The sequence below is a fragment of the Arvicola amphibius genome, chromosome 12 (assembly GCF_903992535.2).
Source record: "Arvicola amphibius chromosome 12, mArvAmp1.2, whole genome shotgun sequence".
Lineage (NCBI taxonomy): Eukaryota > Metazoa > Chordata > Mammalia > Rodentia > Cricetidae > Arvicola > Arvicola amphibius.
This window is the reverse complement of record NC_052058.2, coordinates 59,180,555-59,206,373: the sequence shown is the minus strand read 5'-3', so window position 1 is coordinate 59,206,373 and position 25,819 is coordinate 59,180,555. Positions and strand designations below refer to the sequence as shown.

The window sequence follows — 25,819 nt, the reverse complement described above, 5'->3', positions numbered from 1 at the left end:
ACCATGCAATGCAAAAGTGCCAAAGCCTCCTTCATGGTAGTGAGGAAGGAAATATAACCATCCAAACACAATGAAACTGCAGTGAGCCCTGGGAGGACCAGAAAGTGGACCACAGGCACTCCTGAGGGATGGCAAAGGAAGAGTAACGGATGGGGGGTGTGAGGTGAACAAGATGTTGGCTTGGGCCTGCAATGAACAGATCAGAAAGAGAGCAGCAGCAGCAGGGAGCTTCTTCACCATGCTACTGGCTGAGCTGGCTCAAAGCTGAAGCTTCTCTGAGATCTGAAGTCAAGGTTAAACAAGCTGACCTTACAACAAGGACTCACTACTCTGGGATCAAACGACCGATATAATCCCAGGGTCCATAAACACTCAAGGGCCACAAGTAGAAAGTTCTTAAGAAGTCGCTATTGAGGCAGAGGAATGTTCGGGTCTGAAAATCATGATTCATAAAATGGTTTCTTTAGTGGAAGATGCATAGATAGATAGATAGATAGATAGATAGATAGATAGATAGATAGATAGATAGATAGATAGATATCTAAGTTCCAGGAAATTTTTGAACCATTCAGGCATTTACCACACTAGGAATCAAACACTCCTCACCTGTAGATGAGTGTGACCTCAGTATTCATTCTCTATTCTTAATAAGGTAATTATTTTCTTATCTTATAAGGTATTAGCTAGCTCCTATACCTTATAAGGAATTATTGAAATAAATTGTAGAGTTTAGAGATAAATATTGACTTACATCTCCCTTAAATTCATTGTTTTCAGGACTACTGAATATATAGGAGCATTACTATAAGAAGAGTATTAGAAACAAAAATGAAAGCAAATGAATATAAATGGTGATATGCAGTAGTTGAGACTGTGAAGCATGGTTCTTGCTGCAATGTATAAACTATTGGAAGCAGTGGACGACTGTGATCAGCAGGAGGCCTATAATCCCTTGTTCCTACACGTCTGTTGCTGCTCTACTCACAACAGCTAAGCCTAGATGCCCATTACTTGCAGAATATATGATGAAAGAGTGGTACATTTACACAGAGGAACATTAACCTGCTGTTAAGGAAAATGAAATTATGAAGTTAGGAGGTAACTGGATGACGCTAGAAACAGTCATCCAGAATAAGGTGACCCAGACCTAGGAAGACAAATGTCGCATGTCATTTCTCAGGTGTGGATGTCACCTTTTCAGCTTTAAATATGTGTGTTTGATTGGGAATACTCAGAAAGGTTAAGAGACTATCAAGGGACCGTAGGGGAAGAGCAGGTGGTTCAAGGGAGGGGTATATGGAATATAATAATGTAAAGAGGGAAGGGAGAATAATGCAAGAAAAAGGATCAGATGGGGTGGGGATGGGAGGGCAGGATAAATGGGGAACTTGGGGAGAGATGACTGGCACTAAAGGCCTCCTTTAAAAGGTAGCCATATATAAACCTACTACTGTAGAAGTGTCCTAAATATACACATATACACTTATATAAAAAGACGTTAAATAGAATCATCTATTACAGGAAGGAGATCAATTTCCCAACAATATGCCCCATACTAGCAAATAATCCCAGCACCAGAGATGAGCTACCTATTTTTGACCTGTTAGTCAATGGGTCCCATAGATTGTCCCAAGCACTGTAGAATATTGCCAATGCTCTTGGTTATCCTCCATAATTTCATGGTAAGACCTGGCTGCTGGAGACACTATATACTTGGGTGGCAAAATGGGGAGAAATTGAGGAGGTACTGACCTAGGGACGTCACCTCTACTGACTAACTTTCACGGGATTAGAAGGTGTTGTATGCACACTACCAGGAAAGAAATTGCCAGTCTTACCCAGCTGTGAACTCTGCGACCAACAGTAATGACTGGCCTGACAAGATGTGTCTACTGAGACAATGGTGGCATGATTGTAGGTTATGAGAGTAACCATCCACTTTCTGACTGCTTGTAAGGAGTACTTCCTAAGCCCATACTTGACATTGTTAATAGGACCAAGAAACTGTGACTAGCTAGGTCATGGACCCTAGTGGAGACCCTACCAATACTACTCAGCTATCAATGATAATATTACACCCGTAGATCAGTGCATCTGATGGATGGCAGCTAACACAGAAAACAGCAACTGGTCAATGTGCAGTGAATAAGAAACTAGAGAGTTAAAAACGGGACATTCATGACACATTCCTTACATCAGGACTCAGGGATCTTCAGGGAAGTGGGGCAGGAAAGAGTCTAAAAGCCAGAGGTAGTGGATGACTTCAAAGAAAAACAGCGTCTTCTGGACACCACAGGACAGTTGCGCGTGTGAACTCACAGCAGTTTTGGCGGCATACACAAGATCTGCCCAAGGTCAAGCTGAACAAGAACAGTCACAGCAGGAAGGGGAAAGGAGGAAGTGGACACCATGTCCTTCCAGGAGCTGTGGAGCCATGGTTACTTATCGCTACTGGGAAATAGAGTGTCAGGTTTCTTTAACCCCTAGTAGGTTGACACCACTATAGGACAGGTCCCATTTTGGGAATGTTAGGCCATGCAAATTGGAGCCCATGGGTTTTAGAAAAAAACAGAGAAGAGAACTCAATGTTAGGTGGGGAGGAAAATGGGGTTGAATCTGGGAGAAGTTGAGGGAAGGAGTAAATATGATCTAAATGTATTGTATGAAATTCTCAGAATATTAATAACAGTATTACTTGAAAATTAGGAATATTTTATTTTATGTTCTTCACGGCTAATATAGTATCTTACTTCAATTATATTATTTATACTTAATTATAAGTAATATAATATCTAACTTCTGTGCCATTAATAAACTTTATACATTCTTTCATGTAAATTATAAATATAGGTAATAAATATATATATATATATATATATATAAATATATAAATAAATATATAAATATAGGGTTTCTCTGTAGCTCTGGAGCCAGTCCTGGAACTAGCTCTTGTAGACCAAGCTGGCCTTTGAACTCACAGAGATCCTCCTGCCTCTACCTGTATCACAACCCCCCGGCAGGGTTTTTTGAGGCAGGGTTTTTCTGAGCAACCCTGCCTATCCTGGAACTTATTTGTAGACCGTGCCAGGCTGGCCTCGAATTCAGAGATCTGCCTGCCTCTGCTTCCCCAGTGCTGGGATTAAAAATTCTTCTTTTTTTTAAAGAGTAGGCCTATAGTCAAAGGACCTAGGTGTGAATCCTAGAGACTTCATTGATATTCTGTATGATCCAGCATGCACCTCTGTTTCAGCATGCCTCAACTTCCTTCCTGGTAATAAAGTAAAAGGGGTGCCGGTCTCAGGGAGGGGGGGATTAACAAGCTAAAACACACACACACACACACACACACACACACACACACACATGCACGCACATGCACATATACACACAACTACTCCTAGGCTTACTACCTCCTAGCATCTCATTTAATATTTACAACAACCTGGGAAGCAGCTATTGTTGTTATTCACTTCAGAGTGGAAGCTTGAGGCCAGTGGGTTTAAACAATGTGCTCCTGCTTACACAGTGACTTTCGTAGCTGAAGAGTGATCGGAGAACGTTGATTCTCAACCTCACACTGGTCGGTAGCATTATTTTTAAAGGACTGGGAGAGTAAGGGTTAGAATTCTGATAATAGATTGGGGAAAATATTAGTTTAATCGATTAGTTGGCCACGGATGTTAAGAAGGAGGAACTACCCACTGTTATGACTTTAAAGAAGACAGCATGGGCAAACAACCCCTAATCAGAATGGAATTGTTCAGAGGACAACACTCAGCAAGCCCCTCCCATCGTCGGGTGCCCTTCCTGGAGTGGCTGAACGTGCTTCTTTGGAGCACAGTCCTAAGCTTCAGGCAAGCGGGTCCATCCCCATTTCCAGGCTCTGTGACCAGGTGAGCAGCCAACTTTGTCCTCACATATCCAAGCCTGGGTTAATAAGTATATCATGTTATCTAGCCCCAGGGGTTGGTTGGATATAAGCACATGAATCCGGAGTCTAATTTCCTGAAAACTCTGGGTTATTTTATTCCCGCTGTTGGATAGGGAATACCATGAGCAATAATTGCTGTCACATTGGAACCAAACAGCCAAAGAATGGAGCCAAAAGTATGGAAGGACCCAGGCTGGGCCATGAATTAAACAATCCACAATTCTACTACACCTTCTTTTCAACTATATACATTTAAAAGCTTGTTTTTCTTTTAAGTTGAGTTTCCTGAAATTTACAGCTGAAAGAATCCAAACTGATGTAAATATCAGTACCAGGATATCAGCTAAGGGTCAGGTTAAAGGGGTTAAAATGCTAGGGAGCGGGCAATCACTGTGCTGGAGCAGTGGTGAGCACACTGATACAAAACACACAAGCAGTAAGCCTGAGCCTCTGAGGTACCACATGCGCCCACGCAAGCACAGGCTTTCCTCCTGCCTCAGGAAAATCACTTTGGATTCTCCCAGTGGCAGGTGAGAGCAGTCTGGGGCCCATGAGCACATCAGGAACTTTTCTGTCCCACACCATGGGGGCCAAAGTGTGAATTGTTAGTCATTTAAATGTTAACCATTGCTCTTTCCCCTAACATATTAAAGTCTAGAAAACTGCATCCCATTTGTGGTTCGCTACTCACATCTTAGGACCAGCAAGGCCCATGTCTGTCCCTGGCATCCCACGAGCTCCCCATCCAGCACCTGCACTCCTTTATCAGGTAACAACCTCAGCTCTCAAGTGACGTTCAAAGACATAATCCGTTCAGTAACTTCAATTCCACACCTCACCGCTGCTTCCCCTCAACCCTAGGGCACGTCTTCTCTGACTTCAGGGACACCTCCAGGATTCCAGCTGGTCAATTTCCTTCCAACTTTCTGTCAACATCATCTTTTTTTTTTCTTTTTCCTCAGCACAACCTCAGATATACCTTCCTGCTTTCCTTGCCATTTGGTGAATCCCAATGATGGTGCCCTGGTTAGTAGACTATGAAGCCACATGTCACTGAAACCTCCTTCACTCAGACTTCTGTTTCTTTCCCATTTGATGGAAGAAATGAGAAGTCTCTCAAATCTGGCCATGTCATAGTTTCAATATGAAATGTCCCTCGGGACTTCTAGGGTCAAGGCCTGATTGCCAGCTGATCAGTTTTCAGGAAACCACTGGACCTGAAAGTTCTGACGAGTTGATAGATTAATGCATAGCAAGGAATTAATAATTTTTTAACTGTAGCAAGTAAAGGTAACTGGATATGTACGACTGATGCTCTTGGAAAGGTGTATCCTCTACCTGACCATCCGTTCCTCAATCTCAGCTTCCTGGCCGCCTCAGGGTGAGCCGCTCAGCCTTATTCTGCCCTCTCCACCACGGTGCTCTGGCTCAGGATGGTGAAAAACAAAGAATCCAGTAAAGCATGGACTAAAACTATGAGTTTAAGTCATACTTCCTTCCATAAGTTGTTTCTCTCTAGCATCTTGTTACAGTGACAAAGTCTTCCTCTTGAGAGTGGGGCAGCCATCTTGCTGACTTCTTGGAGCCATCATAGCGCACTGAGTCAGGCTTTAATTGTATTGAGCCATCAAGATGCTGGGGTTGTTTGCTACTTGTTAATGTCTCCTGGTTTTTGCTCAGTTCAAGCCACTCACATTAAGTGGTACTTCTCTCTCTGCAAAACTGCAATGCAGTTTTCCTCTTGAACTTCTATGTTGACTGTGGAGGAATCTCAGCTCGTAGCAGGTTCAGTTTTATATATCTTCAGCTTTTGTCAGCTTCCAGCTATAGACTAGAAGAACTGTCTTTAAGACCATAGGGCTGCTGATATTACTGGTCTCAGACGTTGCCTGGCACTCCGTACCACCTAACAACTTCCCCTAAGTTTCCTGAAATCCCTCAAGCATCCACTCTTCCTTGGTATGTTCTCTCCATGAGAAGAACCAAGCTACAGTGATTGCCAGCTCCCTAGCTGAGGATGAAGATTCCCTGTAGCCCTTCTCCTCAATGTTGTCTTCTATTCTGCTCCTCTCCAGGTTGTCCAACCTTCCTTACCACCTCCTGATCTTCTTTTCAGTTCGCCATGGATTCCAATCTTTTATCCATCACCCTTTGAACCTTATATTTCTTTCTATGTTGTCACCTTTTGGAGCTAATCTCATCTCTCCCATGACTTTGATAACGACTTTAAATAGCAACAACTCTAAAACACATCCCTCTACGCTACATGACTCCTGAATCCCAAATCATAACCATGTCCCCAATAAGCACAAACAACTCCTTTCTTTTTTCTCACCCTGTCTAACATTCTCCTTTTCTTACCTTCCTTTTATCAGTGAATCTGCTCAGTCATAATCCTGGAAGGGCAACTCATGCCTCCAGTAACTTTCATAATCACTCCTGAAAATGGTTTGAGTATTTGCCTGCCTCTGTATGCTTACTGATACCAATATTTGCATTTTTAACACGTTTCTTCAAAAACACTATTAGTTCCTGCATCTGTGCTTGCACTCTTTGACACTATTCTCTAGACTTCCCTGATATAAGAATCAGTTAGTATCCCTGCTCTCCTGTACACTGAAGACGGTCTTTGTCTCTCCTCAGACACATCCATCCAATCTCCCGTGATGTGTTCGCTCTGACCTCCAACGTTCTGAATCCAGACTCACACTCAATGGCCATCATGTTTTGGGTCTGAATCCATATCTAACCTTCCATGGTCCTTTCCTGTGCCCAAATCAGAAGGCTGAGAGCAATGGAGTCTTGAGCCCTCTTCCTGGCTTCCAATTCATCACAGGCTTCTGAAGTTCTTCCTGTTTCATCAAATTCTTGAATTTATCAGCATTGCCACTAACTCAGAAATATCTATAATTTATTATCCAAAACACATGACTAGTCTCTGCTCTTCATCTTGCCTCCCCTTCACAGTCTCCCTCCATCCCACAAGCAGCAGGATGCTCCTAAAATGTTCCTGTGATTGTGCTTAAAAATTCGGTATCTGCCATCGGGAAAGGACAATACTTGGATGGAATTCTGATCCTCATGGCAGTAGACAAAATGTCATAAGAAAAATGTGAACAATAAGATGAGATAATGTGAGACTCTGAGGAGGGAGGGTAATCAGACATATGACACATGAAAAGGCTAGCCTCTTGCAGAAGTGATGTTTCAGTAAGACTTGAGTAAGCAGAAGTCTCTAGAATTTAGTAGCGCATGTACTTACTTACCAACATCCCCAACTGGACCCTGAGTACATCCTACTGCTCTAAGCATTGCCACAGGCTTTGTCATATTTAGATTTTAAATACACATCTGATGAACACAGAGACAGCTGAAGCTTCCATTGAAATTGTACAAAACTCAACTTTATGTAAATTGCATGATTATAATTTTTTTGTGTTACATGCTGGCATTGATTTGTAAGTCGACTAAAATTTCAAGGCAATAAAAACGAGTGGGGTAGGACTGACTTTGTGTTGTTTCTGTTGTATAGTTTATACCTCATTCCCTGGAGGCCTGAGAGGATAGCAGAATGGAGAGACAGTGTGGGACCTTTCAGCTTTATCATGCATGTGGTAGCAGTTGGAAGGGTAGGGTCTAAAGCCCCTGGCTCTGCATCTTTTCATAGGCAAAGCTATTTTATACAAATACAAGCAGACATCAAATACCCAGATTCATAAATAAAACAACTTTAAGTTGTGATAGTGGACTTCTGCTAAGCAGACAAACTATAAAAGGTCCTCTGAAAAATATGCTCTTGTGTTATAAATGCCTGGATTTGATTCTGGAAAGTAAGTTATTGAGAGTCATAAACTAATAGTTGCAAACTGAGATTATTTCTTTTAGTTGACAGCAAAATCTGTCCTGAAACAAGCGAATTTGCTGTTTTCATTTGGCCTCCCTGCTGTGCCTATGAACTTGTTTCACTACACAAATAGGTTACGCTGGTTGACAGTGCTCCCTCTGATCCCACAAGAATATTGGGTCCTGCATGCCACAGTATATGTACTGTTTTTCTAAAGCTTTAGAAGTAAAATAATTCTGGATTTCAAGACTTGAGTAACCCCAAGTACTATTTTCCAACATGCTGCTAATTCTGTTATCTTGGGTTACAAAATCTCTATAATGTGTTGGATTTGATGTTCTTGGCAAAAGTGAAGTTGCAGAAACACAGTCATGATCTTAGCATTTAGAGCATCTCTAATTGAGAGCAATGCAATTTCAAGCTTCCTCTCAGATCTTATATAAAGTAGGTACCTGTGCCATCAAACTACTGCATTTCCTTGCTATAACTTCTGACCTGTGGAAACTTTTTTTTTTAGAGTCAGGGTTTCTCGGTATACCTCTGGCTGTCCTGAAACTCACTATGGAGACCAGATTAAAATCTCAAAATCAGAGACCCACCTGCCTCTGCCTCCCAAATGCTGGAATTAAAGGCATACATCACCACTACCCAGGGAGGAAACTTTTATAGGTAAACCCACACCACACGAAGCCACAATCTAGACATTGTGGGTATTGGAATAATTTGTTGTGACTTCTAATTTTTCAAATACTTCATTATTCTCATCCTATAACTTCTATAATTATATGACTAATTATACTTCATACATCTTCATCTAAATGTTCCAAGTAGCACATGCCTTCTGGAAGCAAAAATTGTTCTCTTTCTAGGGTATGTGTGTATCTTCTACTTGGCTGTGGAAGCATCCTTATGCATATAGTTCAGACTCTCGTAATCACCCTGTAGAGATTACCTATTTGATTCATTCTGTATCCCATTGGACTGGATCTCACTATGTAGCTCAGGTTGGACTTGAACTTGTGATGATGCTCTTGTTTCATCCTCCTGCAAACCTCCCCCACATAATTTTACAAAAAAAAATATTCTATTCTTCCCAGTACACATCTGAGCAAGCTTGGGATCATTTTTGGATAAATCCCCATGGCTACTAAAGAGCATGATTAAAGTTGAATACCAAGATTCAAAGCTTGTCTTTTCCTAAACATTAGGGGCAAATACCTAATTCATGTGCCAACCTCATTCTCAACCTGTGCAGTTGGGAGGACAAGCCTATTTCCTTCATGGTACAAATGAGAACACAGTTTCTGTTTAAATCCTTCTGAAATAGTTTGATTATGCCTTTATACTTCTGTAAAATGTATTAAAAGATTCAAATCTGAAGTCATATAAAAAAACAATGTAAGTTTGCCTTGGGGTTTTTATTCTTAAAAAATACAAATAATTGGAATTGGGTAAGCTTACAGATAAATATATTAAAGTTATATAATCAGTGTTCACCCACCTTTTAGAAGCATCGTGTACATTTATTGAAAACATTATTATACAGGGGAAAGAGAAAGGCTTATGTCTCAGACCAACAAAGCAGAAAAAGATGGGGATGGGGTGGAGATCGTTAATGATTTTAATGATTTTAAGGCCCGTTAAAATTAGAGAAACATCAAAGCACCCACCAGGTTAAGGGTTTATTATTACAGTATCATAGGGTTTACTAGTTCATACCTTTCAGTCACAGCGAGTTATTAGCAGTGAAGGGTAACCCTCCGAAGAGGAGTTTTGTTTCAGTGATAGGGTGTTATAAACAAGACAACCTAAGTTTTCTTTAAAAAAAAATTAGTAGCAAGCGCTAGTTGAGTTAATCAGTTAAAGACAAACTGTGCCCTTGGGAAGCTAAATAAAAAAGCGACAGTAAAGCTTACAGAACTTAGCTCGTACAATTTGCCTTGAAGGCGGAAGATTGGTTCCCTGAAATAGCAAAGAATTATATGCTTTAGTTCAGAAAAAAAAAAGTTTTAAGATAAAGTCTGTTATTACCTCTTCTCCTTTCAAAACAATGGGAAAAAAACATCTAGAGCAGAGGTTTCAATTTGTTCAATAATTGTACCTCTGCGTTTAAAAAAAAGCTTTTAAAAATCATCATTGTTTTGACTTGAAAAGAAATAACAATGCAAATATTCATTATCACATAAAACATAGAAGAAACAGCAAACTGCCGGAGTTAATACAATCTCTGCAGAGCACTATTAGTCAGACAGCAGGTCAGCCCCAAAACCCAAAAAACTCAAGTGATCAGAAGGCCTTAGCAATGAGCATCATCGTCAAGCAATAGAAATTTGGCGTGGCAGAGGTTGAATCCAGCTCTGCCTTCCTTCTGGGCTCTCTTCACTGTTACCAAGCTGTGCGAATGTGTGAACTAGCCAGCAGCACCCAGAAGCCCATGCAACGACTCACCATATTTTCACCCTTGAACTGCCTCGGATTCAATGTTAAATTAAGTTCGGTGGTAACAGAAGCAAGCAAAAGAGGACACAAAGAGTCTAATGCAAAACGCACAGCAAATAGCGGGAGTTACTTAAGGTGAGGCGGTAAGGTTAACTGCAAAACAGCCAAAACAAAGTGCAAAGTTTGCTTCAAAGACTTGAAAAGCAAAAATAAAACAGAAAGCTGCATCTTAAGCAGAAGCTACATGTGATTAATTTGCATTTAAAAAAACTTGTCAGTCAAGCAGTTTAGTTCCGATGCTTTGGGGCATGCATGCACTGGGTCTCTTGCATGGTTCCTACCTGATTTCCAATTGTGCTTTTCTTGTGAACCTGACTGCTCCTCTGCTGAGCACTGAGAAAAGCAAAGGAGAGCAGCACTGAAGAAATGCAAGATGTGTTTTGGTGAACAAGTAACAGACACAAAATTACATCACATACTTTAACAACTCAAGGCAGAAGTCATAACTACAACCCAGGTCCATCTAATTCTGGAAGATAAAACAACCCAGTGGAATTTCTTGCAGCAATTAGCAACCACCAACAAAAACTATACTAACTCCATGTGGAAAAAACCTACATTAATAACAATGGTTTGATGCGTTGGGGGGAGGCTTCCCCTGGTGTGCAAAATAATGGGAATGGGCATCAAATTAATACTTAATACTTAGTGGTATACATACCACTTTCTGTGACATATGTATTATTTTCCTGCTCAGTACCCTCTACTTCCAACAACACTGTTCTACTCAAAGGCCAATGCCAAAGTTCTTGCTATAGATTCCCAGGCCTTCCTCAATTTATGTCCCTCTCTGCTATTTTGATGCATATCCTCTTCTCTTTAGCTTACTCATTGGTGAAATCCAGTCACCGTGGCCTTTGCCAGAGCCACTCAGCATAGCCCTCCACAAGAGGCTTCATGTTAGCTTGCTGCTGCTCTAAAGATGCACCCTGACTTCTCTTAGGACTGGAGAGGGGGAGGGGGGAAGGGAGAGAAATAGGAGGAGGGGAGGAAGTGGAAATTTTTAATAAATAAATTTATATATATGATATTTCTCCTATACTTTTGTAAGGCTCCCAACATCTCTTCAAGTGTTAGCCCCAACTTATCTTGTCAGGGAGTCCTACGTTGATCACAATTTTAATGTGGGCCTATGCTTTCTTTCAGGTACCCTCCACCCATGGCCTCCTCTGTTTCTCATTGTGATATTTCACCGTCCGACCTGCCGTAGTTGGTTTTGTGTCTGTTTATCCACACACACCCTTCCACATCTAACTGGAAGCACCCTGTGAGCGAGGCTTTGCATCTGCTTGCTTAATATTAGCTCTCTCTCCCTGGGCTTACAAAGTTGGCAGCAGAAGATATCTATTGAATAAAGAGTCCCGTGAGGCCGCTGTTGTTATACTCCCCACTTCCCAGGGAGCCAGGAGGAAAGGTTAAAGTCAGCCATCACTCTTAACAACGTAGCCCCAGAGCCTAGTCTAGTAAGTATGATGTTATTCTAGCTCTCAGAAGAGTGAAGACTTCTGCTCGGTGGTCCATAGATCTGTGCTGAGAAAACACAACTCATCTTGGTATTCTGGCAAGATTAGTGATGCCCTACCCTCAGTCAGTTCATCTAAAGTTTATAGTAGCTCTTTCAGAGGGCAGTGGGATGGTCTGCAAGAAAGACGAGGTAGACTAAAGCCAGAAGCTCTCTGTTCAGTGATTGGATGTTATGGTTTGGTAGCAAGATAAAAATCAAAACCCCACTAAGAACAGTTGTTCAAACCAGCAGCTTTTTGTAATCTCCCCTGATGTGTTTAAGCTGCTTGCCTCCACCCAAACTCATAAAAACCACACTGCACTCAGCTGAGGCCAGGCAGGGTGGGCAGCGGAAGGTAATACTACATTTTTGGTCACTGGAGATATTTTGTGTGTATTTTTGTTTTTCATTACTAATTTACTAATTTCAGTTTCTTTCTTAAGAAAAAAAAACCCTAGTTTTATAATTTTTAGCTAAATGCCCAATTCCCTTCATTTCTTTTCAACCATTCCTTTGAGGAATCTCAGCCTACAGTTCTTAGTGTTTTGTAAGCAAGGATGTAAAAGGCTTGATTCTGTCTGTGGCCAGGATCCCATGTGCCCACACTGCCCTCTGGCTGCCCACCAAGCCTGGCACACTGGGTGTTTCAAATACTGTTCCCCCAGAACTTCAGTCTCTCCCTGTCACCAAAGTCACCTTCCCAGAGGGCCCCTGGGCTTGTCCCTCTTCTGGGAATAAACAGGAAAATGTCTGCTGCACTTAGAGTGTGCCTGGGTTATGGTCATCTTCCTATATATGATTTTGTTTTAAGGGGATATGTCTTTAACAGACCTCTAATGAGTATAATCATTTTGAAACTACAACAGACCCAGAAGCAAGCTTTTCAAATAAATGCCCATCGACTTTATGTTATATATAGATTCCCTTAAAATAAGTTGGGGAAAAAGAAGCGGAACCCAACCTTGGGTGGAGCTTGATCCCATCAAACCACCGGTTCTCAGTGGCAAAGTGTGAAGGTGTGAATAGTCAGGGGTGTGGGTGACTTGGACAGAGGAGGAAGGTGAACTGAATGAGTTGTTTCTTAGCTTCAGGATTTTGTCTGTCTGGGTGGTAAGTTTTGATTTCCATTTGGGGTTTTCTGCAGTGTTAGAGATGGAGCAGAAGACCTCCGGCATGCTGGGCAAGGACTCCTCCACTGACACACTCGCACAGCCTTCTTAGGCTCTTCCTAGGTCCACGCTTCTTGGCGATGCAGAGTTCCTCTCAGTGCTCATTAGCAATATTAGACAAAGGGCATTTCCACTACCAGGGTTTTTGTAGGGAACGGCGCCTGTTTACTAACTACCACTTACACGGCCACATAGGAAAAACAGCGACTTTACGACTCAATCCAAAATAGTCTAGGGTTAGAATAAACACTTTGTACCTAATGAATACCTTTTTTTTCAGTAACTGCCCCCATAAATTCAAACATATGGCTGGTAATTATGTACTTAGGTTGACACAGTTGTTCCATAAGTAATAAAAAGGTAAGCTATTTAATTAAAACACACCCATTATCATAACTCTTAATAGCTTAATGACTGAATTATTTAAGAATGTGTTCATGATAAAACGTGAAGAATTTAAGTTAATTTGAGTCCTTGGATTTCTTGGATATGGATACTTAACTGGTCATCTTAGCTATTTTATAAAATATGCTCATAAACAATATTTTAATTTGACATAAATCAAAAATTTTAGTGCAGAAACCTTGAAAAATGGTCCTTTTAGCCAAAAGTTAGTTCAAGTAAAGAACATATGTGTGTGCGATATTTAATATATGTGCATATATATGTAATACACATATGCACATGTGTGATAAATACTATGCACAATATATAAATATGTGTTATATGTAAATTATATATTGTGTTTTATATATTATGTATAATATATATGCACACAAAATAAACAAATAAAGGATAAGCTTTATTAAAACAAACAAGAGGATTATTAGAAAGAAAAATGTCTCATTTTCTGATTTGGGATAAAGTTACCTCAGCTTTTATTATATCTATCAATGTTTGTTGTTAATTCCTTAATTATTCTTTACACACAAGTTACTGTGCAAGGTTTTTCCAGATACTACAGCATAAACCCATACCAAGTTTAACGCATTTATGCTTGAGAAATAATTTTTAAAGTAAATAATAAGGAATTGAATCTTTTATAAAATTAAGAGTCCATTAGAAGCCATCCAAACAAAAAGAAAGCTATATAATCTTACTTCTTCCCTTCTGTCCTCCTCTGTTTAACACAAAGACAGAAGTATCAGGAGAGTGTGCCTAGGAAGTGTGCGACTATTTGTCAGCTGAGTCCTATACATAGGGAATACTCACAACATTCAGGGACAAGGAGTGTTACTTCAGTCTGCTCTCCTGGGATTTTTATAGAAAACTTGATCTATAAATTTTAACATAAGAAGACATACATTCACTGTATCCTACAGGAAGAGTGTGAGCAAAGCCGGGGTGTGGGGAAATGAGGATTCAGGGAAGCTGCAGGTGAAACTTCAGTGGAGTCATGGACTCAACTTGTAAGTTACTTTGAAATTCTTCTAGACCAATCAATAACTGTCTGTTGGTGCCAGTTACAGAGAATTTGGTCAGCAAAGGACAACAGATAGCATTCAGTGTTTCTAGGCTAGAAAACAGTATGGCCAAAGAGTTGCTTTTAGAAACATTTCTTCCCCAAAATGGGCATTATTGACTCTGAAGGCTAGAAACGGGGAGCAGCTGACGCAGGGCAGCTCCTTCAGATATTGGAGTCCTCCTCGGCATTCAAAGTCACCAAGCTCAGTTCATGAATCCTGCCTTCTGAGAAGCCTCCAGTTCTCTCTCCTTGCCGTGAGCCCCAAAAGCCTTCAGCTTGTGCTCCTACTGTATAAGCAGGCTAGTGTTAGAGGCAGCTCTTTGTCGCCTCTCCAATGTTATCTGCTCTTCGATAACAGATGGCACACTGTATGTGTCTTACTACCTTCTAACACATTTGCCATTGATAGTACCAAACACAGAGTTTATGGTAGTTTCTTAAGACATGCATCTTTATCTGGGGAGGCATGTGCATGCAGCAATGTGTGTGGTGCGCTAAGAACCATCTGCAGGAGTCATTTCTGTCCCTTCATCATGTGCTCCTGGGGATTGAACTTGGGTTGTCAGGCTTGGCAGTAGGCACCTTTACCTACTGTGCCACTTGCCAGTTTCTCAAGAAATATTTTTGGGATGTTGCTTTTATGCTATAGTTATGAATAATCAAACAAAGTTTAGCTGCAAAAGAGATTAAATGCTGCCGGGCGGTGGTGGCGCACGCCTTTAATCCCAGCACTCGGGAGGCAGAGGCAGGCGGATCTCTGTGAGTTCGAGGCCAGCCTGGTCTACAAGAGCTAGTTCCAGGACAGGCTCTAAAAAAGCTGCAGAGAAACCCTGTCTCGAAAACCACCCCCCCCCCAAAAAGAAAGAGATTAAATGCTTTGAAGAAACATGTAGGAAAGCAACAATAATGTTTATTTGGGGACTACAACAAAATGCTAACACTTGCTGGGACATAAAGTTGCTGGATAGACTAGAGAAGGCTGATGGCAATGTAACAAGGTGAAGATATGAGTAGAAGACAGAGATAGAAGGCTTTGGAAATTTTGCTAATTAATTCAAACTTTGTCCTAAAAGCAGTGGAGAATCCCAGGAAGGATGAAAAAGACAGGACAGGAAGCAGGGAAACTGTTGTAGTTTCCCCATTAAGAGAAGGATAACTTTGGTAAAGCAGTGATGACAGAAGCAAGTGGTCAAACTCAGAAACAAAGAATGGAGATAAAAGCAAACCAACCTGACAAGGACAGAGAGAGAGGCGGATAGAGAGTAAGACATGCAGAGTGACATCCTACTTCCGGTGTGAGCAACCGCGAGTGCCCATCCACTGGGAAGGGGAAAGAGGGAAGAAGTGGAGACTACGACATGGAGATGCACTCAGGAGATGCTGGCTTGAGGTTTCTCTTGGACATGTAAGCAGAACATGCAGGAGGAAGTGGAACATCATGTATAGTTCAGGAAGAAGACCCCAGAATGCAGGTCTGGATTCAGAGTCTGCCAAGAGAGTTGGTAACTGAGCATGGAAGCCAGTAAGTTTGGTCGGGCATCATGCATTGAACAACAAAGGAAGCGGTCTAGGAAAGAGATAACTCAGAGATGAACGACTCCTAGAGATGGCTGAAAATGACAGGCTGGAGTAGAAATAGGAAAAGCAGAAAAGAGTGTGTGGAGGAAGCAGATCACTGAAGCAAAGGTCCAGAGCTCTTCAACAGGGACTACTCAATAGCGTCAAATGGCAGACCCAGAGCTATCCATCATTAAACTATTTTGTCCCGGACAAAAGCAATTACACTAGAGTGCTGTGGCAGAGACCAGACTGTAGGGAGTGAAACATAAAAGAGAAAGAAGAGGAGAAGGTATATAGGTCAACTTAAAGGGACCCAGGTGCCGTGAGGAAATGAAGAACTCATGAGACGCACGGGCACTGGAGCCAAAGTCAGGGCATGCATGTAGTCCTGGCCTGCTTCAAAACAAACAAACAAACAAACAAACAAACAAAAACAAAAACCCAAAACATGGAAATAGCAGAAACCTTAGCAATGCATAGACTAGTGAGTAGACTAGAGGCAGCAGAATGCCTTTCTCTATAATCTAGTGGCCAGCCTTGGACTCATTTAGGGGTAACTCAGAGACCTAATTTCTCTTCTTCTCCTGTAGCTACCACTATAGGATACCACCAAGCCACCAGCAAAGCAGGACTCACTGATGAAGATGTCATGCCAGTCGCTGAATTCAGTGTACTGTAAAGCAGCACTGTCCAAGTCAGTGGCTGATGGGCAGGCAAGGCAATCAAATTTAAATTTTAATATTTTTCATGAGCTATTTTACTAGCACAGTTCAACTACTCAACAGCCACATGTAGCTAGCGGCTACTATACTGATCAGCAGGCGTGAAGTGTGCCTGCCATTTCCAAGCTTGTTGGGCACATTGCTGTGGGGTGAAAAAGCTCTATCAGCGTGTTCTTTCATGTTACCCCCCCCCAAGGCAAGACCACTCCTGAGAGGTCCAGGAGTGCAACTTACCATATATATGCCTGGCTCCATCCAACCAGACTGAATCAAAAGGGGGTGAAGGATTTCTATAGGACCTTAAGTGAGTTTCTGGATGAATATTATGTGGGAAAACCTTGCAGGACTGTGTGAGAAGTGGAGGATGATAAAACAAGGATCATTAATCCCTAAGATTCGCTTTAAGAATGAAGAGAGCATTCTTAAAAACAACAGAGTGGATGTGGGCTGCCCAGACCCAACGATCCCTCTACGACACAACCCTACATCTAAGACTCCGAGCAAACGGCAGCAGCTCAGCAAGATTGTGGGATGGGTGTGGATAATAACCAAAGGACTATGGCACCTGGTACCAAAAAGTACTTTCAAGATACAACAGAAAAGCTGCACCCATGCAATCGCAACAGTATGGAGGCCTGGATAAGACCTACATGGTGACAGCGCCAGCTGACATGCTAGCAACCCAACTGAGAGCAAACTCACGGGACTCCAGCCTAGATAGAAGGCTAATCGATGGTTGCTGAAAGAGGGAAAATCATTGTTTCTGGGAATAGTCTCCCCTAATAGGTGATTCAATCCCAGCTGGCCAGTCCTAAAGGCATGCACATAAAAGTAACACTAAATGTACTCAACAGGAGTATGCCATGTGTGTGTGCATGTGTGTGTGCGTGTGTGTGTGTGTGTGTGTGTGTGTGTAAAACAATTGAAGAGGTCATGAATCTGAGAGGGAGTTCAGAAACACAGGACGAGTTGGAAAGGAGAGAGAGGGGGATGGAAATTATATCTAGTACTCATTTGAAATTCTGAAATTATATAAAAATTTTAAATTAAAAAAATCAGGTTTAAGACTGGAAATCCACTTATCTTTAAAATGATGCTTGGTACATTGGAGTTTATAACTCACTGGAATAGGTGATGGCTTTTTGAATTTTTTTAAAAATTATTTATTTTATTTTGGGCGAATTATAATTACATCATCTTCCCCTTCCCTTTCTTCCCTCCAATTCCACCTATATATCCCTCCTTGCTCTCTTGCAAACTCATGACATCTTTTTAAATTAATTGTTGTCATATACATATATGTGCTTGTGTGTATATGCATGTGTGTATATACATGCATCTGCACTCACACATCTCTGTGTGTGTGTATTCTTAAATACATAAATGTAACCCGCTAGTGCGTATAGTGTGACTTGTATGTATGTTTTCAGAGCTGACCATTTGGTACTGGATAACCAATTAGTGTGCTCTTCCATGGGAAGACTATTTTTTCCCACTCTCGGAGTTCTTTATGCTAAAGTGAAACTTTCCATGCTTTCTAAGTTACCCAGACTTAAGAGTTCTACCAGATAACTACCCCAGTCAGTGACCAAACATTCAAACACTTTATTACTCAACCTGTGTGTGAGTTCCACCCCCCCCCCAAAAAAATCTGTTGTACTCTAATAGCCAAGTTTTGGCTGCATGAGAGAGAGGACACCTTGTATAAAGAGTGGGAACAAGGAACATCATTACTTTAAAAGTTAATTTTGTTATGGGGGAACATAAAAGAATGTAAAGAAAGGGCCTTGCTTGCCCTGCTGCCTTGGGTATTTAGTGGAAGGTTTAACTCCCTGCCTTTGATAAATGGCAACAGAGGCATTCCACAGGATCAGAAAAGGGACACAGCGAGTGTCACAACCCCGGCATTTTCATGGTACTCACATAACAAGATCTGAAATAAGCTCACTGTATTGTCTCAAGTGTGAGAAAACAGGTGTTCGGATCTCCTCAGCAGATGAGAAACTACACTGACCTCGGGGTCTGATGCTTACAGTGGGAGATGTGTCTTTAACAGACCATGTCTGGAGCCTTATTTCTCTTAAACCACTAACTGCATAAATCTCACGGACTCGGGAGGCAATTTGTGTCTAAGAGCGAATGCGAGAGAGCACGAAAATTTGAACTTTCACTTCCCAAGACATTCGGCGAAGGCGTTTGCCCTTGCGTTCCAACAGTGTGACTGGGGAGAGTAAGGGGCACAAACTAATGAGCAGCTGGCCCTGCTCTTATTTCTCAAGTAGCAAAGACTGCGTAGGTTACCTAAAAAAAATATAATTTAAGGAAGTTTTTTTCAACAAGGACAAATTAAATCTCTGAAATCATGAGGAAAGTTGATATTTTCATCTGAAATGGTGGACTTGTAGGTTGAGAAATGATACTGTTATAGTTGAAATACCAAGCTTTTAGAAGCCAGGAAATACCAAAGCCAACCTCCAGCAGAACTTACTGAGGCTTATTGCACATGGCACATATTTTATGGTCTGTGTTGAACAGACAGCTGGGAGGTTGAAAAGGAAGCCCCTCAGACTCAGCAGAGAATAAATTCTACAGCAGAAAGAACCCTGAGATGTCCCGAATGCTACCCTAAAAATAGATTCTGATCATCTATCATTTTTCTGTGAAAAAAAACAAACAAACAGAAAACCCACAAACTTTTAGGGAAAAAAATCAGCTCCATTGCAAATACCATTCCATGCACCTACATACCTCACCATCCCACAAACCTGAGAGCCGGTACACTATTGTGACAAGTTGCTAAAGTTCTTACAAATGAAGAGCCTCTTTGCTACAGTGCTAGACCTTCATTTTCTATCTTTGGAACTAAGAAATACTTACATAATTGTCTTCAAATATGGCTTGACTTTTCTTCCTTGATGGAAACAGCGTGCCTGCCAACTTTAAAATTTATAGCTACAACCATATTTTTTTAATTTTTAAAAGCACAGAAAATACCACAACCCTTCAAAGTGATTTTGAAATGAACATTTCTTCATCTTCATAGTTACCCCACGTCACACTGAAATGTACTCAGCATACAAATGGAAAGAACATTTACCTTTGATTCTTAGTGCAAAACATTATCTTTGATGGGATTACTAGAAAATGAGGGGCAGAATAAACGGAGGCTACATTTGATCAATACGTGCTGTATGCATATATTGAAATAGCATGCTGCGAACCATTAATATGTACAGTTAATACATATTAATGAAAAATTAAGTATTATCATTGGGATAATGAAATTAACAGCTAAAAACATTCTAGATATAATCATATATAAGTTATGATAAATTTTAATACAAAGTAACAGTAGGGGCAAGGGAGACAGTTCAGTGGGTAAGAAATTTGCTGTGCAAGCATGAGAACTTTAGTTCAAATCCTCAGTCCCCACTCAAAAAACGACTCAAGGCTGTAGAGCTGGTAACCTCAGCATTGGGAGTTGATAAAAGATGGCTCCCTGGAACTCAGTGGTCACCAGTCTAGCAGAAATGGTGGGCTTCCAGCTCAGAGACCCTGTCTTAAAAGGAGTAAGACACAGAATGACAGAAGAAGACAACCAACAACCTCCTCTGGCCTTACATATATGTGCATGGGCACATGACCTACATACCCACACATGCACACAACATGAGAGAGAGAGATAGAGAAAGAGAGAGAGAGAGAGAGAGAGAGAGAGAGAGAGAGAGAGAGAGAGAGAGAGAGAGAGAGAGAGAGAGAGAACTGTAAGTCTCAATACCAAGTTCTTTTGTTTTTAATGTATGGAAAGGGGAGGAAAAGGGGGAAGGAGAGGGGGGAATGGGACAGACAGAAGAGTAGAGGGAGGGGAGACAGAAAGAGGGATAGGGGATAGAGAGGGCGATATACAGAGAGAGACAGAGATAGAGAGACAGAGAGAGAGACTGAGGGGAGAGGGACTAGCCCTAACAGACTACACCATAGTTTTCTAACACATTCCCAACTAGTTTCTAACTTCATTGATTTATCTTCTCAGGGGAACATAAGACAGGGATTCGTCCTTGTTTCGTTTGTTAGACCAGTAAACAAACAAACAAACAAAAAAGACCCAACTGCTGGCTCCCAGACGAGTTCTTTAAAAGCAAGTTTGGAGGAGGAAATATTTCCAGTCTTCTAGAAAGTTTTAACAGCTCTTCTTCTTTCCCGTTAACACAATAAAGGCCATCTCTCTGAAAAACAGGAGCCGTCTCTTGTACCAGAGAGAGACTGCATCAAAGGCCATGTCTGAAGGTTCTACATTTGAAATTTTTCTTTGAAAACCTAAAAATCAATTTAATAGTATAGTCCTACAGCCTCTGAGGCAAAAAAAATCTGAAATTTATTGAGAAAAGAAATAAACTCTAGCCTATCAAAAGAAAGAAAATAAAAGAACAGAGAAAGGTAAATAGACAGACAGACAAACAGAAAGACACAGAGAGGAGACAGGTAGATATTGATCTGGGACAAAGGATTCAGCTGGGCAGGGTTTCCCACACCTCTAAGCAGCACCTGACGAAACAGAGGCAGAAAGATCAAGAGTCCAGGCCATCCTTGGCTACATAAAGAGTTAAAGGCTAGCCTGCTTGTACATGAAATCCTGTCTCAGGAAAAAAAAAATAGTGTGTTCAGTAAAATGTAAATTGTAGTAATGTTTTTGTGATACATTTAAGTCTCGAACCCTTCCAAAAGGCACTGGGCTTCCGCTCCATCTCCTTGACTCGGGGTGTGACTTGAGGTGGCACAGTAGCATCCTTTTCACTTCTGACACACTGCATCTAGCTTCTGTGCACAGCTGCCAGGTGTTTCTAAGACTCTAACTGGCATTTGCCCATCAGAACAATCAACTTTGCAGGCAGCATTCTGGTTACTTCTATGATGGAAAGAAAAGTTCATCTTTTAAACTCCTCAGAGAAGCCAGTGAGACAAATGAAGACCTTGTTGTGTTAAGGTCTTACATACCTGTCACTTACTAGACAACCTTCTGAAAGGCAGATCATAATTTCTTTGTCTTTATTTCTTCTCTATTGGAACTAGAATAGAATCACCTGGAGTTCATTGACTTAAAGAAGAACTGTAAGAAATTCTCAGAGATCTTTCTAGACCAAGAAGGAAGAGATATATGTTGGAGGTTAAGTGATTTTGCAGAACGAAATGAGCAGAAAATGGGGAGGGGCATGGGAGCAAGAAGGAGAGGACAGGTTTACAGGAAAGGGTCATAAATCAGATGCCTATCTGGAGGGAGGAATGGTCAGGGTAGCTGAAAGGACAACTGGACAAAGAAACATATTTATCTCAGAGCTCTGAGAAGTTAACCCTAGCACACTGATGAGAATGGCCAGAAAACACAAGCGCACCTCTCAACAATAAGAGTCACCTGATGAGAACTAGACTCATACCACTATGTCAGCTATGAAAGCTACAGCCTCAATCAGACATGATGGTTTTCTTTGGGTAATTAAGATTTCCCTGCCTAACACATGCCTATACATCTCCTGGGACACTATTTAGTTTAGATCATATGGTCTGGGTATATTTCTTCCAAGTCTGGGTATAATAAAATAAATTGGGTTGATATTTTGCTGTGTCTTATTTTCCTTGTCCCTGTTCTTGAACATATGCTCCAAGTAAAAACACATAGTCTCTTCTATTTTATGTTTAATATAAAATAGGCACTATTTTATACTCTTTAGATTATAACTACTTGCTTGCCATTTTAGAACTAGGATCATGATTCTTCAAACATAACAAATATTAGTGCCATTAACAAGCAAGAAAAAATAATGAACTCAGAATAAAATACAACACAGTGAATAACTATTTGTATACATGACCTGTAACGAATCGCAATATAGACAAATGTATGTAAATCATATACTTTCTATAAAAAGGAATATGATCATCTCAACAAACCACATCTAAGTTTTGAAACGATGTTGTTGCTGTTGTCTTAAGGCCTCTGGTGTAGGGAAATCTAAACAGCTTAATATTTTGGATCTTATGAGTTGTTCATTTGAGTTTTATTTATATGTCTTTATTTATTGATTTTTGAGACACACACTCACTCTGCATCTCAAGCTGGCTAGAATTCAATGCACAACAACCTTCCTGACTTTGCCTCCCAAATGCTATGACTACAAGTGTGAATCACTACACCCACCTGGGATTGTATTTGATATTTCAAATTAACTGAAGAAAGAATATTACCTTGAATTTTAATGTTCAATTATTTTTGCTCCTCTTTGGGAGTTCAAGTACAAATTTGAAGGTCACCTTCCAAAAATATAATGAGTATTGAAGACACCTGACTTTGTATACTGCACAAGAAACCCAATTACCATCTTTATCAAGAGAATAGTAAATTTCCTTGCTCCATGACTATGGGACTCAACAGCAGGTGGGCTCAGAATTATCCTGGTACAAACTGTCCTATCCAAAGGCAACAGAGCTGGTGTGGAAATCAATAATGCATGTGTTTATAAAGCAGCAGTAGGAATGCATAGGACAATCGGTTGTCTCACGTACTTTGCAAAGCCGATGAAGTCTTCATGGTTGGTGTTAATGTAAGAGACTTGAATGTCAATCAGTAGCAGGACCTAGAAGACAAAGAGAATCACTGTCATGACAACCCATCCCCAAAAATTCTCAAATGCAAAATTGCCCAGTTACTTCTTAGTATTTAGTTTTTAAAGTGATTTTTTGATTAGACTAACAGATAATTTTTCTCTTTTGGAGTCCTTTGCACTCTAACTTTGTAAGTGAAAATCCTTTGTGGCAGGTAAGTCTGCGTATCCTGTGAAGAGAAGCGCATTGTAATTCATAGACATATGAACTTCTTGCTGTCATAGCCCCAAACCTAGAATTATTCTGTTCTGCTAAAGCAGAGGCTATGTTCTAAGGAAAGGCAAGCACATACAAGCAAGGTTACCCCTTACTTTTCTTCACTTTTTCCACCCTTTTCTTTTTAAACACCCTCTATAATAGAAATATTTCATCTATCAACTTGGAAAGGAAATACAGAAAGAAAAACAGAAACTGCTTCAGATGAGTGAAGTTCATTATCTGACTAAAACTCCAGCCAAAGTTCACTTAAAACATCATCTCAATAAAGGATGCTTCCCTGGCCTGAATCACACATCACTACGGTCCACCACTGTACGCTGCCTCATGTCTTGTCCACTACTAGTAATTGACATGGAGGAGAATTGGCATATTCTACACAGTGCCCCCTCTTAGGTTACTTGCAATTTCTGGGGCCTGGACTAGTACGTTGAACAACGTAGTTATTGGTGTTATGAAGAAATGGATGAAGCACATGTCTGAGGCAACACAAAAATGTTTTCATTGTTAGATGTCTATAAATCATGTGTCAGCGATACGGAAGGCCTCTTTGTTGGAAAATTTTCAGTGGGGAACCAAGGGCCTGAGTGAGGCAAGAAGGGGTAGACAAGCAGAAATTGCCAGATGGAGGCTTTACTCTGGAGATTTTCAGATAGGAACTTCTCTTACTGTGTTTCTTTTTGTTCCTTTAACTGTGTAATATCCTTTTTTGGATACTGAGACTTGGTGACAAGTTTTAAAAAATTTAAGAACCCCTGCCTTGTCTACACTTTCATTTTTTTATTTTTTTTAACCTCTTCTTTAAAAAAGAAAGAGGAAGAAGAAGAGGAAGACGAGGGGGAAGAGAAATGAGTCACGTAGTCCAGGCTAGCCTTAAACTCACTGTGTATGTAAGGATGACCTTAAACTCCTGACCTTGCTGCCTCCATCTCTGGTGCTGAGGATAAAACCCGGGTATTTATACATGCTGGGCAAAAACTCTACCAGCTGGGCTGCTTCTAAATCCACAGTGAGTGTTTTACCCTGTGTATCTTCACTGACGGTAACCAAGGGCACCAGTGTCAGCATGGCAGCCAACAGGCATGATGCTCCTTACAACACTCCTAGATGGGTGTTTCCTTAGGAATATCCTCCTAAGTCTCACCACCCCTTCCTCCCCTTATCCAGGCCCAGGCCACATCCCCATACAATAACTTAATTATATCCACAGGCATTAACCGTAACTGTGTGTTCTGTGTGTGTGTTTACCACAAATGTGATGAATTATTTGCATTGGTTATTTTTTTGTTGTTATTGTTTGGTGACTGTCTCAACAGAAGCAGGTACAGTCTACAGTCATACCTGCCCTAAATGCATCCAATATCTTCAGAAGCAGGGACAATATTTGTCTTGTTCCTCACCTTATCCCCAGAACTAAGCATGATATGCAAAATAGATGCCCAGGAAATGTCTGTGGCTTTAATTTTGTTAACTATCAAGCTAGAAGAATAGTCTCTTCTAAAGGAAGCCATTTCTCCCGTGTAATTGGTACATGCCCAGATTTGATTGTTTCTCATGTGGTACCCAACATCATGGGATCTGAGGCTTTACTTTTTGGCTAATCTGAACTGGTCATAAGGTGAAACCTTGCTGAGAGTCACAAAGAAACCTGCCAAAACACAGATGAAGACGATCACCCTGGTCTACTCTACGACCAAAAGAAATTAAGCCAAGACATAGGAACTATTGGGGAAGTAACATCCCATTTTCATGAAAAACTGTCATATCAGATTCAAATTTAATTTTGTTTCTTGAAAAACACTGAGGAATTATTATTAATTTAGCTATAGTGTTACCTCTATTCTCACACTAATCAAGTCAGATTCTCTTAAACATTATGTTCCTGGACTTATTTGCCGAGATTCCTTACCCATAAAGTATAATGTTTAAGTACAAATATACTGTTCAAGCATAAAGAGCAAAATATCCAGATAATCGCCAGCGCAGCCCACAGCTATCATGAGCACCCTGGACACAGACACACATTAACTTGGACTGCAGTGTAGGAAAACAGTGAAAAAAACAAAAGCTATGGCTGTTCTCATTCATATTCCTGGAAACTGGGAGTCTGTGTTCACCCTAGGAAAGGGGCCAGGTTGCATGTGGGGGAGGAAAGAGAAAAGAGTACATTTTCCTCCCTCACACTTTCACTTTCTCAGAGTTTCCCCCAGTGGTTTTATCCAATCACTGAATAGCTAGTTGAAGAAAAATAA

General features: G+C 40.8%; 1 protein-coding gene across 2 annotated transcripts in view; it reads right to left on the bottom strand.

Annotated features, from left to right (window-relative positions):
• Dnm3 (dynamin 3) overlaps positions 1-25,819 on the bottom strand; it is a 466,696-nt gene that overhangs the window by 255,526 nt on the left and 185,351 nt on the right. For both annotated transcript variants that reach the window (XM_038349305.2, XM_038349304.2), the window contains exons 12-13: positions 23,253-23,323; positions 10,556-10,607 (exon numbers count right to left, since the gene is read on the bottom strand). In XM_038349305.2, coding sequence (XP_038205233.1) covers positions 10,556-10,607; positions 23,253-23,323 — 123 coding nt within the window. The remainder of the gene's footprint in view (positions 1-10,555; positions 10,608-23,252; positions 23,324-25,819) is intronic.